The sequence below is a fragment of the Dendrobates tinctorius genome, unplaced genomic scaffold (assembly GCF_039654945.1).
Source record: "Dendrobates tinctorius isolate UK_male_01 unplaced genomic scaffold, ASM3965494v1 ptg000045l, whole genome shotgun sequence".
In the NCBI taxonomy this organism is placed as follows: domain Eukaryota; kingdom Metazoa; phylum Chordata; class Amphibia; order Anura; family Dendrobatidae; genus Dendrobates; species Dendrobates tinctorius.
Window position 1 is genome coordinate 8,059,319 of NW_027361713.1, and position 16,511 is coordinate 8,075,829.

At 46.0% G+C, this 16,511-nt stretch overlaps 1 protein-coding gene across 1 annotated transcript in view; it reads right to left on the reverse strand.

Annotated features, from left to right (window-relative positions):
• The window catches only part of ITPR3 (inositol 1,4,5-trisphosphate receptor type 3), a 580,258-nt gene extending 565,899 nt beyond the window's left edge, over positions 1-14,359 (reverse strand). Inside the window, exon 1 of the mRNA XM_073575604.1 lies at positions 14,112-14,359. Within this exon, the coding sequence (XP_073431705.1) occupies positions 14,112-14,200 (89 nt within the window). The 5' untranslated portion in view covers positions 14,201-14,359. The remainder of the gene's footprint in view (positions 1-14,111) is intronic.
• Positions 14,360-16,511: the final 2,152 nt, after the last annotated feature.

Sequence of the window (16,511 nt, forward strand, 5' to 3'; positions counted from 1 at the left end):
CCAGATCATGGTCAGATCATGACCATGGGCCTCTTGGCTGCTTCTCTGATCAGTCTTTTCCTTGTTTGAGATGAAAGTTTAGAGGGACGGCCGGGTCTTGATAGATTTGCAGTGGTATGATACTCCTTCCATTTCAATATGATCGCTTGCACAGTGCTCCTTGGGATGTTTTAAAGTTTTGGAAATCATTTTGTATCCAAATCCAGCTTTAAACTTCTCCACAACAGTATCACTGACCTCCCTTTTGTGTTCCTTGGTCTTCATGATGCTCTCTGTGCTTCAAACAGAACCCTGAGATTATCACAGAGCAGGTGCATTTATACAGAGACTTGATTACACACAGGTGAATATTTATCATCATTAGTCATTTAGGACAACATTGGATCCTTCAGAGATCCACAATGAACTTCTGGAGTGAGTTTGCTGCACTGAAAGTAAAGGGGCCAAATAATATTGCACACTCCACTTTTCAGTTTTTTAATTTCCACAAAAATTTAAAATAACCAATATATTTTGTTCAACTTCACAATTGTGTCCCACTTGTTGTTGATTCGTCACCAAAAATTTTCATTTGGTATCTTTATGTTTGAAGCATGATATGTACGTACACTCCCTGACAGAAGTTATGTAGCTTATCCATGTTATGTAAATACTAGATTATAACCTGACGTTAAATTCATCCATTGGTTGTATAAATTATTCTTTTGAAAGCTGAAACCCTCCAAAATGGGGTTTAGGTTAAGAAACTACATTGCCATCAATGCAGAAATAGTGATCATTTTAATGGGCACAGAATGGTCAGATTTTGGCAAGACAAAAGTTTTGTCGGCCACAGAAAGTAATGTGATATTCAAACAAATAATTAATTTAAAATACAAATATATGGTGCATAACATTGGTGAATGAAGTTGTGGTCCTATTAGAGTCATATTTAATATTTTATGTGACTTCCATGAGCTTGAAGGACTGCATCCATGCGGTTTAACAATGATTCATACAATTTATTAATGAAGTCATCAGGAATAGCCAAGAATGCAGTTTTACATGCCTCCCAGAGGTCATCTATATTCTTTGGTTTTGTCTTCCAAGCTTCCTCTTTCATCCTACCCCAAACCTGCTCAATGATGTTCATGTCTGGTGACTGGGCTGACCAGACCTTGAGCACCTTTATCTTTTTTGCCTGGTGCAACTTTGTTGTAGAGGTGGATGCATGAGATGGAGCATCATCCTGCTGAAGAATTTGACCCCTTTTATGATTTGGAATATAAAAGGTAGCTAATACTTCTTGATATTTTAGGCTATTGATATTGCCTTCCACCTTGCAAATGTTTTGCACACCCCCATACTGAATGTAACCCCAGACCATGATCTTTCCACCACCAAATGTAACTGTTTTCTGGGTGTATTTTGGATCCATATGGGCTCCAGTAGGTCTCCTGCAGTATTTGCGACAGCTGTGGTGTAATTCTACTGAAGATACATCAGAGAAATCCACCTTCTGCCACTTTTTTAGCGTCCATCTGTTTAGCAGGCTGTGGGACTTTGCAAATGCCACACGGTTTTTTATTTGCCTTTTGTTTAGTGCTGGCTTCGGGGCACTGATTCGACCATGGAGGCCATTTCGCGACAGAATCCTACAAAACTGTTCTAGCTGACACAGGGACTTGAGGTGACCAGGCCTGCTGCAGTGGAAGAGGGGCTTGCTTTGGATTTTAAAGGATGGAATCTCCAGCGCTGGACTTCAGTTAAAAATACATCATTTATTGTAAATTCTTAAAATAGAACAGAAAAAAGTATGGATAAGGACATACAGGCAGATGGGGTCTCTGGTGGTCTCCAACCAACGCGTTTCGACCTAGAGGGTCTTACTCATGGTTCCATGCTTTGGATTTTCTAACCAACAAACGTTCCTCCGGAGCAGTTGTCTTGCGGGGTCTGCCAGACCTGGGCTTGTCAAACACATCTCCAGTCTCTTCAAATCTTTTTTTAATTCTCTGTACTTGACGCTGAGACACATTAAAGGTGCCAGCCACCTCTGCAGTGGATCTGGTCTTCAGCCTGTTGATAATCCAGGCTTTGGTCGCAGGGTGGATTTTTGGCATGTTGTCAGAGCTCAAGTTGCAGCTCAAGTTAAGGTCTGGGGTGCTGGGTTTCTTTTTATACACACCCACTAATTAACCAATCATTTACTGAGCACAGGTGAGGATGTAAACTAGGATTGGGTGCATTATATGACCAGGCGACAAAACTTTTGTCTTGCCAAAATCTGACCATTCTGTGTCCATTAAATGATCAATATTTCTGCATTGATCGCAATGTATTTTCTTAACCTAAATCACATTTTGGAGAGTTTCAGCTTTCAAAAGAATAATTTATACAACCAATGGATGAATTTAACGTCAGATTATAAGCTTTTATTTACATAACATGGATAAGCGACATAACTTCTGTCAGGGAGTGTAGGAAAAGGATGAAAAGTTTCAGGGGGCCGAATACTTTCGCAAGGCACTGTTGATGGAAATTATTGAAAATTATCAAGACCCACTCAATAAAGTAGTGTTTCTGCAGGTGGGGACCACAGACCACATCTCAGTACCAATGCTTTCTGGCTGTTTTGGTCACTTTTGAATGTTGGTAGCGCTTTCACATTCGTGGTAGCATGAGACGGACTCTACAACCCACAGAAGTTTGTAGGTAACAGCAGGTACGCAGGATGCAGTGACGAGACGCGAGACTGGTTGAACTTTGGAAAGCAAACTTTTATAAATTGAAGCCGCTAGGGCTATACTAATCAACCAAAAAGGGATAACAACAGTTGTCCTCACAGGGACTCAGTACAACCAAACACTATTTAAAAAGAACACGACTAACCCGGCCGAGGCCGGTTACTATGGGGCTGCGGTATGGCCGTCTACAGGTCCTTATGCTTTATAATGTCACTTATCCGTCCTGACGTCCCTCGGCATCTCTGTTGAAGCTGTGTTGCTGATGAAGCTGCTTTGGCGTCTTTGATGAAGCTGCTTTGGCGTCTTTGATGAGGCTGCCTTGGCGTCGCAGCCGCTGGGCCCAGCTGCTAAAGATCTGGTGTAGTCTTCGGGCGCCCCAACGCCCAGGAGGAGTTGGGCCACAACAGGCCCTGATGGAGTCCTGAGATTAAGTAACCCCCTGTAGTAACAGCGGGGTTGCACTTGTTAGCGAGTGTTACGTGCTACAGAACCACTCAGCACCCAGAATATGTTGTGCAGTTATATGTATGTATAATAGGTTCACCCGCAAACCAATGGGTTGTGTTAACGCTTTAACGGGACATTAAAACAGCTCATTGGGACTTTTACCAGGACCTACAGGGACTGGGAGAAATTCTTGCCACACCTCCTGCTTGCCTATTGGGAGGTGCCCCAAGAATCCACGGGGTTCTCCCCGTTCGAGCTGGTATACGGGAGACGGGTAAGGGGACCCCTAGACTTAGTGCTGGAACACTGGGAGGGGGAGGGCCTCATAGAAGGGGTACCTATTGTACCATATGTGCTGGAATTCCGGGACCGCCTACAGGAGCTGACCCAGGTTGTACGTGAGAACCTGCAGGCGACCCAGCAGCGCCAGGGCGTATGGTACGATCGGAGGGCCAGAGAGCGCACTTTGGAAATAGGACAGAAGGTCCTGGTGTTAGAGCCCACTAAGCAGAATAAGTTTCAAGCTGCATGGCAGGGGCCCTACCAGGTAGTGGGGAAAATAGCCGACACAACCTATAATGTCGCCGATTGTGATGACTCCAGGGTTATACGCATGTTCCACGTGAATATACTGAAGCCTACCGGGAGCGTTCTGAAGAGGTAGTGGCCATCTGTGCACCTGAAGCAGAGGATTTAGCTGGACTTCCCTTGCCGGATGTCTTAGGGGAAAGGACTCAGTTTAAAACATGGGACCAGGTACACTTGGGTGAAGACCTAGGCCCCCGGGAGAGACAGCAGGCGGAGGCGTTGTTGAGGCTGCGACAGAGGATGTTTTCAGAGAGCCAGGGGTACACTCGCCTGGCACAACACAAGGTTGAGACCCAGGATCACACCCCCCACGACAAAACCCCTTCCGCGTCCCTGAGTCTGTACAAGAGGGGATGCGACAAGAGATACAAGAGATGCTGCGTTTAGGGGGTCATTGAATAGTCAGATAGTCCCTGGGCATCCCCCGTAGTGTTAGTGCCCAAGAAGGATGGGACTACACGGTTTTGTGTAGACTATCTTAAGCTCAATGAGAAAACAGTGACGGATGCATACCCCATGCCGCGTGTGGATGAGTTGTTAGACCGGCTGGCGGGGGCAAAGTATTTGACCACCATCAATCTATGCAAAGGCTACTGGCACATTCCCCTTAGTCCTGATGCTATTCCCAAGTCGGCATTTGCCACCCCATTCGGCTTATTCCAGTTTCGAGTTATGCCACTCGGGATGAAGAATGCCCCGGCGACCTTCCAAAGGCTGGCTGACCGGCTTCTGGATGGTCTCCAGGACTATGCTTGTGCCTACCTGGACGACATTGCCATCTACATTGCGACATGGGAAGAGCATCTAAATCACCTAGAGACAGTATTGGACAGGATCCACCAGGCCGGAATCACCCTGAACCCAAACAAGTGTCACATGGGCAAAGCAGAGGTTCAGTATTTAGGGCATTGGGTGGGAAGTGGGATACAGCGATCAGAACCAGCCAAGATTGAGGCCATAGCCAAATGGCCCATCCCACGCACTAAAACCCAGGTCATGGCGTTTCTAGGGACAGCGGGGTATTACAGGAAATTCGTTCCCAATTACAGCAGCGTAGCCAAGCCCCTCACTGATCTGACCCGTAAGAACCAACCCTGCCAGGTAACCTGGACCTCAGAGTGTGAGGAAGCCTTCCGCCAACTAAAGGACGCCCTCACCAATACCCCTGTATTGGCCGCACCCGATCCAACTAAACATTTCCTGGTTCACACAGACGCTTCTATGTTTGGATTGGGGGCAGTACTGAGCCAAGTCGGGCCGGCCGGCCAACAACACCCGGTAGCTTACCTGAGTCGGAAACTACTGCCCCGTGAAGTAAGTTATGCGGCCATCGAGAAGGAGTGCCTGGCGGTAGTATGGGCACTCAAGAAGTTGCAACCATATTTGTATGGATGACAGTTTTCCCTCCTAACAGACCATAATCTCCTAGTCTGGCTTAATCGGGTCTCCGGAGACAACGCCAGATTGCTGCGGTGGAGTTTAGCCCTACAACCTCTGGACTTTACCATCCACCACAGACCCGGCAAACAAAACAGTAACGCTGATGGACTAAGTCGACAAACGGAACTTGTACCAACCCCATAAACTTCGGTCATCCCCAAACCGATCCATTGAGGATCAGACTGTGTATGCCGATCGTGTCGCTGAAAAGGGGGAGCCGTGTTACGTGCTATAGAACCACTCAGCACCCAGAATATGTTGTGCAGTTATATGTATGTATAATAGGTTCTATGTGAGATGCATGTCCCTAATGCATCAGCCCACAGGCTGCGCCCCTGGGCAGAGGGGACATGATATTCTCCTTTTGTCCACCCTCCCCCCACCTTTGTAATTCCCACAGTAAACATCGGCAGGCTCCGGCCACCTGCGGCTTTTGTAATGCATGTCTGGCCTGCCGCTTTTCTATTGGCCTGCCCTCTGTATCTGTGTGATATATTCTGTGTCCTGTGAGTAAAGTGTTGTCAGACTGGAAATACGTGGAGAAGCAGTGATCTTTTATATGCGCCCATGTAACCAAGGAATTCCAGCCAGCGTCATTCATTCAGACTCCAGCCAACGCAGAGCAGACCTCCGGAAACACGGGGTGGTACTGAAAGAGGTACTCCCTATGGGGCTGCGGTATGGCCGTCTACGGGTCCTTATGCTTTATAATGTCACTTATCCGTCCTGACGTCCCTCGGCGTCTCTGTTGAAGCTGCGTTGCTGATGAAGCTGCTTTGGCGTCTTTGATGAAGCTGCTCTGGCGTCTTTGATGAGGCTGCCTTAGCGTCGCAGCCGCTGGGCCCAGCTGCTGAAGATCTGGTGTAGACTTCGGGTGCCCCATCGCCCAGGAGGAGTTGGGGCACAACAGGCCCTGATGGAGTCCTGAGATTAAGTAACCCCCTGTAGTAACTGCGGGGTTGCGCTTGTTAGCGAGTTCAATGGGACTCCTATCCCCAAGGAGGGTTGTGTCGCAGTTCCCAAGAGTGGCGGTTTACTGGCCACACGCGCAGCCTGGGGCTGTATGAAGAGTGTCTCTGCTGGCGAGGAACAGGCCCCAACTGCTGACTGCAGCAGGATGAAGGCGGCTGTGAGCGGTGACAGACAGGCCGCAACCACGGGCAGAAGTGAATCGGCAGAGTCCGCGGGTGGCAGCGGGCAGGCAGCAATCGCGAGCTGAAGTGGGACGGCAGCAGCCGGGAGAGGCAGCGGACAGGCTGCGGCTGGATCGTGATCCAGGATTGGGGTGAAGAGACAGTCCCCTGTGGGTAAGCTCGGCGCCTCCTTCCTGAGGGCCACTGCGTATCTCCCCTCTGCTGCTGGTCTCCTCTCTCAACTGTCTGTGTCACGCCACCTCCATCTCCTGCTCCGTGTCTGACATATCACCAACTGCCCCTCTTGCGCGCTCCCTGCCCCTTTTATACCCGCCCCTCCCCTTGCTGTCCTGTCCCTCACAGCCGTCCCCCTTCCTTCTCTGTTCCCTGGGTACAGTTCCCTTAGGAACTTAGATGGCGGTCCCCTTGATTCCAGCCCGGACACTCTGCGGGGGTCCTCCCCCCTACAAGTTGCTCAGATAGTGCAGCTCATCCAGGATGGCACATCAATGCAAGCTGTGGCAAGAAGGTTTGCTGTGTCTGTCAGCGTAGTGTCCAGAGGTTGGAGGCACTACCAAGAGACAGGCCAGTACACCAGGAGACATGGAGGGGGGCCGTAGGAGAGCAACAACCCAGCAGCAGGACTGCTACCTCCGCCTTTGTGCAAGGAGGAACAGGAGCAAAACTGCCAGAGCCCTGCAAAATGACCTCCAGCAGGCCAAAAAATGTGCATGTGTCTGCACAAACCGTTAGAAATCAACTCCATAAGGGTGGTATGAGAGCCCAACGTCCACAGATGGGGGGTTGTGCTCACAGCCCAGCACCGTGCAGGACGCTTGGCATTTGCCACAGAACACCAGGATTGGCAAAGTTGCCAATGGCACCCTGTGCTCTTCGCAGATGAAAGCAGGTTCACACTGAGCACATGTGACAGAGGTGACAGAGTCTGGAAACGCCATTGAGAGCGATCTGCTGCCTGCTTCATCCTTCAGCATGACCGGTTTGGCACTGGGTCAGTAATGGTGTGGGGTGGCATTTCTTTGGAGGGCCGCACAGCCCTCCATGTGCTCACCAGAGGTAGCCTGACTGCCATTAGGTACCGAGATGAGATCCTCAGACACTTTGTGAGACCATATGCTGGTGCAGTTGGCCCTGGGTTCCTCCTAATGCAGGACAATGCCAGACCTCATGTGGCTGGAGTGTGTCAGCAGTTCCTACAAGATGAAGGCATTGAAGCTATGGACTGACCCGCCCGTTCCCCAGACCTGAATCCGATTGAGCACATCATGTCTCGCTCCATCCACCAATGTCACGTTGCACCACAGACTATCCAGGAGTTGGCGGATGCTTTAGTCCAGGTCTGAGAGATCCCACAGGAGACCATCCGCAACCTCATCAGGAGCATGCCCAGGCGTTGTAGGGGAGGCCATACAGGCACGTGGAGGCCACACACTACTGAGCCTCATTTTGACTTGTTTTAAGGGCATTACAACAAAGTTGGATAAGCCTGTAGTGTAGTGTGTTTTTCCACTTTAATTTTGGGGGGGGGACTCCAAATCCAGGCCTCCACTGGTTAAGAAATTTGATTTCCATTGATGATTTTTGTGTGATTTTGTTGTCAGCACATTCAACTTTGTACAGAACAAAGTATTCAATGAGAATATTTCATTCATTCAGATCTCGGATGTGTTATTTGAGTGTTCCCTTTATTTTTTGAGCAGTGTATAATATTCCAGTTCATTGCTTTAGGTTTTTGTTTCAGTTTCTTTGCATTTTCAGTTTTCTGTCTATTTATTTATTTACTGCAGTGTATTTGCTCATTTTGTTTTTATCTTAGGTTTTGAATAGTAAACACCATAAAAGCTCAATGGAAAAGGCAATGGTGAAATCATGTTTTTTTTTGCATTTTTAGTATGCTTTGAACTACTTTCCTGTTTTTCAGTGCATGGAATGCTAAATTAAAGAATGTCATTCAAAACTACAACTAGTCAAACCAAAAACAATCCCTCATATGACTATGTTGGCATAAAAATCAAAAAGTTATAATTCTTATAGAAGGAGCAGAAAAAATATAACTGCAAAGAAAATATAACTGCAGAAATGAAAAATCAAAGTCACACAGGCCTTAATATCAAGATTATGCAGAAGTTTTGACATGAATTTTCAAAGTAAATGCACCAGTCACATCAGGTCTAAGATAGCTACGATGTATACAGTTGTACTGTGAAATATACTGACATGTCTGCTCTAAGCCTTATACATAATACCAATACATTAATACATAGTCACACACAATATGCTTATTCTTAAAGAGTAACTGCACTTTCAGGCTGTGTGCCCACGTAGCGTTTTTTTAAGCGTTTTTGATGCGTTTTTTGGGGTCAAACCACATCAAAAACGCTTAAAAGAAGCATCCCATTCATTTCAATGCATTTTGGCCTTTTTGTGCCAATGGATGCGTTTTTTACCGCTAAGAGGAGAACCCGTTTCATGAGCATTTAAAAAACGCTACGTGGGCACATAGCCTCACTCTATTTTTGAAATCTAATAAAGCCAGGTCATTAAAACAAAGAGATTGAGCACACCGAGTTAGCTTAAGGCTGTGTGCACATGCTGTGGATTTTCCTGCGGATTTGTCAAAAACTGCAGGTAAATCCGCAGGTCAAAAGACCTGTGGTTTAAATGCAGTTTTTCTGCGGATTAGCCTGCGGTTTTCCGCTGTGGTTTGACACCTGCCATGGAGCAGGTGCCAAACCGCAGCGGATTCCGCACAAAAAATTGACATGCTACGGTTTTGAAACCGCAGAAAATCCTCGCGGAAAAATCTGCACCGTCTGCACTGCCAGGGCTGTGGAGTCGGAGTCGGAGTCGGAGTTAGTTTTGGTTGGAGTCGGTAGAAATGTACCGACTCCAGCTTTAAAAAAAGTATTAATATTTCATAATTGAACTTTCATATGAATTTTATAAATGTTACTCAAATATATATTTTCTATCAAACTATGAACAACAGTGATAAGCAGTTCTGCTGGAGATAGAGACATTTCTTACTTCTTGTGTGTCACTGTTCTCCACTGCCCTTATCTAATCTTATACTTGGTTAACCTCATGCTGCCCCAACCCCCCTACTTACAATGTATGAAACTGAAAGTGAAAATGTGTTGCAAATTCTTAGTAGTAAAGCTCCTCCTCTAGACTAGATCATACTAGGTGTGCGTCTTCCAAGCATCTCACAGCTGCCTGCTACTCAGAAGAGGAAGACTGTAAGAAGTATTATCCTTTCAACAAACTTTGCATCAGTTAACTGTGAGTACAAGAGGAATAATAACAGTATTACTGACCACTATATCAGTTGTACGACCTGGCAATAATTTTGTACAATTGTTTTTAGGAAAAACAATTGTCATTTGGATTGTGAATGCAGAATTAAAAACCTGAGAATGTCAAAGAAGCATCACATTAAATCAGCTGTATTTGAACATTTCACCATCACTCAAGATAGAAAACATTATGTCTGTCAGTGTATGACAAATGATCCAGACGAAAACAAATGCTGTGAAGCCATGATGAGTGCATATTCAGGCAAAGATAAAAATGCTCCTACCAGAGCTTCTAATCTAAAGAGACATTTACAGCGCTTTCATCCAGAAGTACTGAAAGCAGTGGATGAGAAAGACTGCATCCAAACCAATGAACCAGTGCCCAGATCTTCCAGCCAAACAAAGGAGCAGAGAACTTAGCAGCCATCAGTTGCAAGATATTTTGTCAGTGACAAAGTTACTGTGACAATGACAGTAGATACATTTAAAAAACAGATCAGAGCTTGTTGTAAAGGATAGTGTGCCTATTTCATTATTTTCACGACCAGCTTTTATGTGTCTGAATGGGGAAATGGCCTGCAAGCTTGGTGTTTCTCTGGAGAGAGAGAGTATTAGAAAATTAGTAATCGAAGAAGCTTTTAAACAAAAGGAAGAACTTAAACAAAACTCTCAAGGGACGCTTTCTGTTTCTTAAAATGGATGCCTGCACACGTCACAGAGTGAACTATTTTGCCATCAATGTCCGATTTGTTTGTGACAAAAATGAAATAGTTACCAAGACATTGGCAGTAAGAGACACCAAAGCTCATCACACCAGTGAGTTTCTCCAGGTCTTGGTGCAAAAGGTTCTGCAAGACTATGAACTTAAAAAAGAGCAAGTTCTTTCTGTCGTAACTGACAATGCTTCAAATATGATAAGTACTATTAAGCTAATGAATGAGAGTAATGATGGTGACCAGCAGCTAGAAGAACATTCTGGGTCCACAGACACAGAAATGTTTGAAATAGAGGAACACGGTATTGTAACTGAGGAGCAAACTGAAGTTGCTTCAAATGAACAGCAACATGATAGTTTAGATGATCTTGTTGAAACTGTGTCAATATGTTCTTTCATTCATCACATGCGCTGTGTTGTGCATACGCTACAGCTGGCTATAAGAGACAGTCTGCAAGAAGGACATGCTGCTGCACTGATTGGCAAGGTGAGAAAATTGGCTACTGTTGCCAGAACCCCTAAAGTTGACTCAATTTTGAAGAGACGTGCTGGAAAAGGGGAAATTATTGATCAAGCCACACGATGGGGCAGTACTTACTTAATGATTCAGCGCTTGGTTGAACTGAAAACCTTTCTTGTAGACATGGCTAACCCTCAACTGACGCTAAATGAAAGTCAGTGGAATCAGGTGACTGAGCTGGAAAAATTGCTAGAGCACCCATTTACAGTGACTAAAAAATTACACGCAGAGGACTTAACTCCAGGTATTTTCTTAAAGGAGTGGAAGAACCTGATGTTTCGCCTGTCCCAAAGAGGAGGGTTAATTGCAAGTGGCATTGCTACATCAATGAAACGGAGAGAGGAGCTACTATTACAAAATAACATTCTTTTGGCAGCTGTTTATGTAGACCCAATGCATCGGATTCTTCTAGATGATCAACAGCTAAGTAAAGGAAAAGAAGCTCTGTTTGAAATAGCAGTAAGGATGAAAGGGTTGCAGAACAGTCAGGAGGAACAAGAAGAATTTGGTCGTCCTGCCACATCTTCACCCTCATAATCAACTGATGAAGAATTTAATTTCGAAAAATATTTGGATCACAAGGACCGTGCAAAGCGTTCCCGCATAGAGGAAGAGTCATCCCCATCAAGGAACACAGCCAGTACATTTCAGCAGAATTTTTCATGTGCACTAAAAGAAATTGAGAAATTTGACCGTTCATCAAAAATAACAGTGCAACAAGCGATTCCTCTGTATCCTGACATTGTCAGAGATGTTGCCCGAGTGGTTACTGCTTTGCCACCAACACAAGTTAGTGTAGAGAGGTTGTTCTCTGCTCTCAAAATAATTAGATCAGATTTGAGGGCATCCATGAAGAAGGATCTGACAGAGGCAATACTTTTTCTGAGGACAAATTTATAGATTTCTTCTTAACTGCATAAAAGTGTTTATTGCATATTTACTTACAGTTTAGAAAAGTTTATAAAAGTTATTTGCTATATTCTAATTGTATTCTAATAAATGTAGTTTTTGCTCTAAGTGGTCTGATTAGTTATATGATGGTGAGAAACTGAATAAGCACGATGTTTAATATTTTACAACAGTAAATTTGTTGTTATGAATTGGCCATTTATGAAGGAGTCGGAGTCGGAGCCGGAGTCGGAGTTGGAGCCGGAGTCGGAGCCTGATAAAATCCAGGAGTCGGAGTCGCAACTGTGGCTTACCGACTCCACAGCCCTGTGCACTGCAGTTTTTAATTTCCATTGATTTTAATGGTACTGTACCAGATCCGCAGGACCAAAACCGCTGCAGATCCGCAGCAGAATCCATAGCATGTGCACACACCCTAAGATATCTTCTGCATCTGGTTCTTCATACTAGCAGTGGGGGGGATCTTACTACTCAGACACATCATTATGACAAAGTCTTCGAAAGTGCAGCTACAATGTAACACACACAGCAGTCAGACATAGTTACATGTGCATGTGTTTTATGGCACACTATCGCAGCACCGCACCCTATAGACTCACTGTGCAGTGCTCTGGCCAAATATTGGCAGAATACTCACTATTTACTCACTGTGCGGTTGCACTGCAGAATGTTAACACCTACATACTTTCCAAGACACCCGTATTCCCATCCCGTGTTATAACCTTACAGGACCCTATGCTGCTATTATCTACTATTAGTTCGCTGTATCGGTAACTTAAACTTTTCATAAGCTAACTCCTTCTCTACTTTTCCAATTGAAACTGCACTAACTAGTTTTTATAGGAGTTTTCCTATGATCTCTTCTCCATAGAGTGGGTGATGACTTATCTCTGTAGGCCAAACTCCTGGACCCCCACCAACCCTGATGCTTCTTTCAATGTGTAAGGGCCAGGGTAGAAACATTCGATCATTGCTCTCCTCTCTCTTTTTCATTCCCTAGGAAGCGACACTGCATGCTGCTCTATCCAGACCCCAGATTAAGGGGGAGCTCAGTGATCACATTTCTACACCCAGGGCAGCATTATTCATAAGACTGACTAAGTGAAACCTAAGGGCCCTGCAGAAACTAGGGGTCCGTAACTTATTTTTCTAATGTTAACTGAGCCCAGGGGCTCCAATGCGTAAAGGCACTTTGCGCTCTGCACCAAAGCAATAAGTGTGTACATATATTTCCAGCACAGTGGCAAATAGAGCACTAGAGATGAGCATTACTATAATGCCACCTCATCCCTTATTCTACTTTTATTAGCAATACTGTCCAGTTGTGACCTTGATTGCATGTGCTCAAATGTTCTTGTGTTATTATTGGGACCTATGCACTGTGGTCTAACACGTACCGTACCAGGATCCAGCTGTCAGCTGTGGAGGGTTAAAAGATCAAAGTGCAAATGGGGGTCCAAAATAACTGAAAACCTTTTGGATGGGTTAATATGGCCGTGTGCATTAATTGTCCACAAGACTGACACAGAAAACAGAGCACAGCACTAGGTCCCAGTGGTCGGACCTCAAGCAATTAGACATCTATCCTCTATCTTGTGGACAGGTATTAAAAGTTTTAAAGCAGCTGCAGAAGTCCATGAAACTCGGTCCGGGCACGGACGGCAATGCACAGACTGTCCAGGGGTCTCCCGAACCAAATGCCACAGCGTCACAGGCATATATTAGGACTGGAGACCCGCGAAGAGGCCATTCATTGCGGTCCACGCTCAGGCCAACTTTCATGGACGTCTAATGCTGCTGTTATGGTGCGCCACACTCTTAGGGTAGTCGCCGGGTACTTGGCTTTTGATGCGCTATCCTTAGGACATACAACGGTGCGGCGTCATGGTGACTTTGGTCATGTGCTTGCTTTGTGGCACATTACATCGAGTCATTGAGACTATGAGGGTGTTTCTAGACAAGACTCGAGTGGCACCAACACTCCAAACCTCAAACCACATGTAGTGCCTGGCCATATTCATTTAGGACAGGCACCAACAGCATAAAGACCTCCCGCCATCTCAGTGCTGATGGCAGCCCAGACCACCAACATGCCAAGCCTGGCAGCCTCAGCACTGGCGCTCGCCATTCAGAGGCGCAATTTTCAAAAGATCCCAGTAACATCTGATTTTTCGCCATGACTGGAACTTTCTGAGTCAGACATGCCACCGGCAACATGGCACATCCTCACCAAGTAGAAGAAAAGTCCCACCATGTGTAACGGGAAATACTACCAGGATAACTCACACATGCCCACACCCACACTGGCACACTTACCCCAGGGTGCTGATGAAGCCGCATACTGTGCCCTCAGCGTACAGGGACACGATGTCCCCGATGTGCAGGAAGCTGGACTTGTCACTCATTGTCGCTGGCCACTCTCCTCATATGCCCGCCTGGTGCCTGTGATGCAGGGCTGCTGGCACGGAGTGTCGCCCACCGTGCCCGTGCTGCTCCTCTCCCGGTGTGGGGTGCGCGCAGCTCTCCTCCTCCTCCTCCTGCCCTCACTGTCTGCCTTCAGTCACCTGTACACAACCAGGAAGTTTCATGAATGCAAATAGTGTCTGTGCTGGGCGCAGCCCGCCGTCTCCGCAGCCGGTTAACCCTCTGCATGCCCTCCTCAGTGCCTGACAGGCTGCAGCGGTGTCAACGTGCACACAGTGCGTGGTGGTCGCCACGTTACAAGGCGCTTTCAGAAGCCCTCAGCGTTTGTTTTGTTTTTATACAAAATCTGCCAGAAAGAACAGTTTTATTTTATAAAGCCTTGCAGTAAGTAGTTCAAGAACTTGGCTACATTGGGCACAGAATGAGTCTGGCACTTAGAGTAGCCATTGTGTTCTAGTTTACTTCAGGAATCAGTAGTGCACATGAAAAGAAGCAACTTTGTAATATACACACCTGGTCAAAATTGTTGGTACCCTTCCTTTAATGACAGAAACACCCACAATGGTCACAGAAATAACATAAATCTGACAAAAGTAATAATAAAAAATCTATGAAACTGAACAAATGAAAGTCATACATTGCTTTTCAGCCATGCTTCCACAGAATTTAAAAAAGAACAAACCTCATGAAATAGGCCTCGACAGAAATGATGGCACCCTTAACGCAATATTTTGCTGCACAACCTTTTGAGGCAATCACTGCAATCAAACGATTCCTGTAACTGTCAATGAGGCTTCTGTTCTAGGGATGGGCGAATCTACTTGTTAGGTAGGACTCGTTACTCTGCGAGTAGTAGGGGACTCGCAGGAGTCGGTACTCTGCGAGTTTCCAAGCGATTACTCGCACAGTAACGAGTCCAATGCAAATAAGGCTAAGTGCACACGTACCGGAACTCTCGCGGAAATTACCGCGAGAATTCCGGAATTCCATTCCGCGGGAAAATCGCATTTTAAATTCCCGCGATTTTCCCGTGGAAAACTAGCAATTTGCAAGCGTATTTAGCTTGCAAAATGCTAGCGTTTTCCAAGCGATCTGTAGCATTGCCTGGAGAACTGATTGACAGGTTGGTCACACTCGTCAAACATAGTGTTTGACAAGTGTGACCAACTTTTTACTACTGAGGCCGCCTATGCGGCATCAGTAGTAAAAGATAGAATGTAAAAAAAAAATAAAAAATGGTGTTATTCTTACCTTCCGACGTCCCGCGCAGCCTTCCCGCCTCTCCACGCATCCGTTCCCAGTAATCCTTTGTGAAAATGCCCGCGATGACGTCCGTTCTCGCGGGATCGCGATGTCTCGCGGTAATTCGCGATGACGTCGCGCGAATTACCGCGAGACTTCGCGATCCCGCGAGAACGGACGCCATCGCGGGCATTTTCGCAAAGGACTACTGGGAACGGATGCGTGGAGAGGCGGGAAGGCTGCGCGGGACGTCGGAGGGTGAGAATAACAATATTTTTTATTTTTAAATTCTATTTTTTACAGGGATATGGTACCCAAAGCCCGGAGGACAGCCTCCTCTCCTCCGGACCGTGGGTACCATCCGCAATTGTTCTGCTTACTTTCCGCATGGTGTGCACAGCCACATGAGGGAAGTAAGCGGAACAAAAAAAATGGCAGCACAGGAATCGCTGCAATACTCGCATCCCCATTCATTAACATTGGACTCGCTAGACTCGCAATGAGTAGCAAGTTTCCGAGTCGGAATCGTTAGAGTCTAGCGATTCCGAGTATTTCAGGATTTGCCCATCCCTATTCTGCTCCTCTCGACAGGTATTTTGGCCCACTCCTCAAGTGCAAACTGCTTCAGTTGTCTCGTGGTTGAAGGTTGCCCTTTCCAGATGGCATGCTTCAGCTCTTTCCAAAGATGCTCTAGGTCAGGGCTCAGAATAGTTCAATGTTTTCCTCTTAGCCATTGTTGGGTGTTTTTAGCTGTTTTTTTCGGTCATTATCCTGTTGCAAGACCCATGACCTGTGACTGAGACCAAGCTTTCTGACACTGGGCAGCACATTTCTCTCTAGAATCCCTTGATAGTCTTGAGATTTCATTGTACCCTGCACAGATTCTAGACACCCTGTGCCAGATGCAGCAAAGCAGCCCCAGAACATAACAGAGCCTCCTCCATGTTTCAGGGACAGTGTTCTTTTCTTGATATGCTGTATTTTTCCTTCCATTGTTGCCTCTACTTTTGTGAGGTCGGTTTGGAGACAGGTTAAAAAAGCGATCAACTT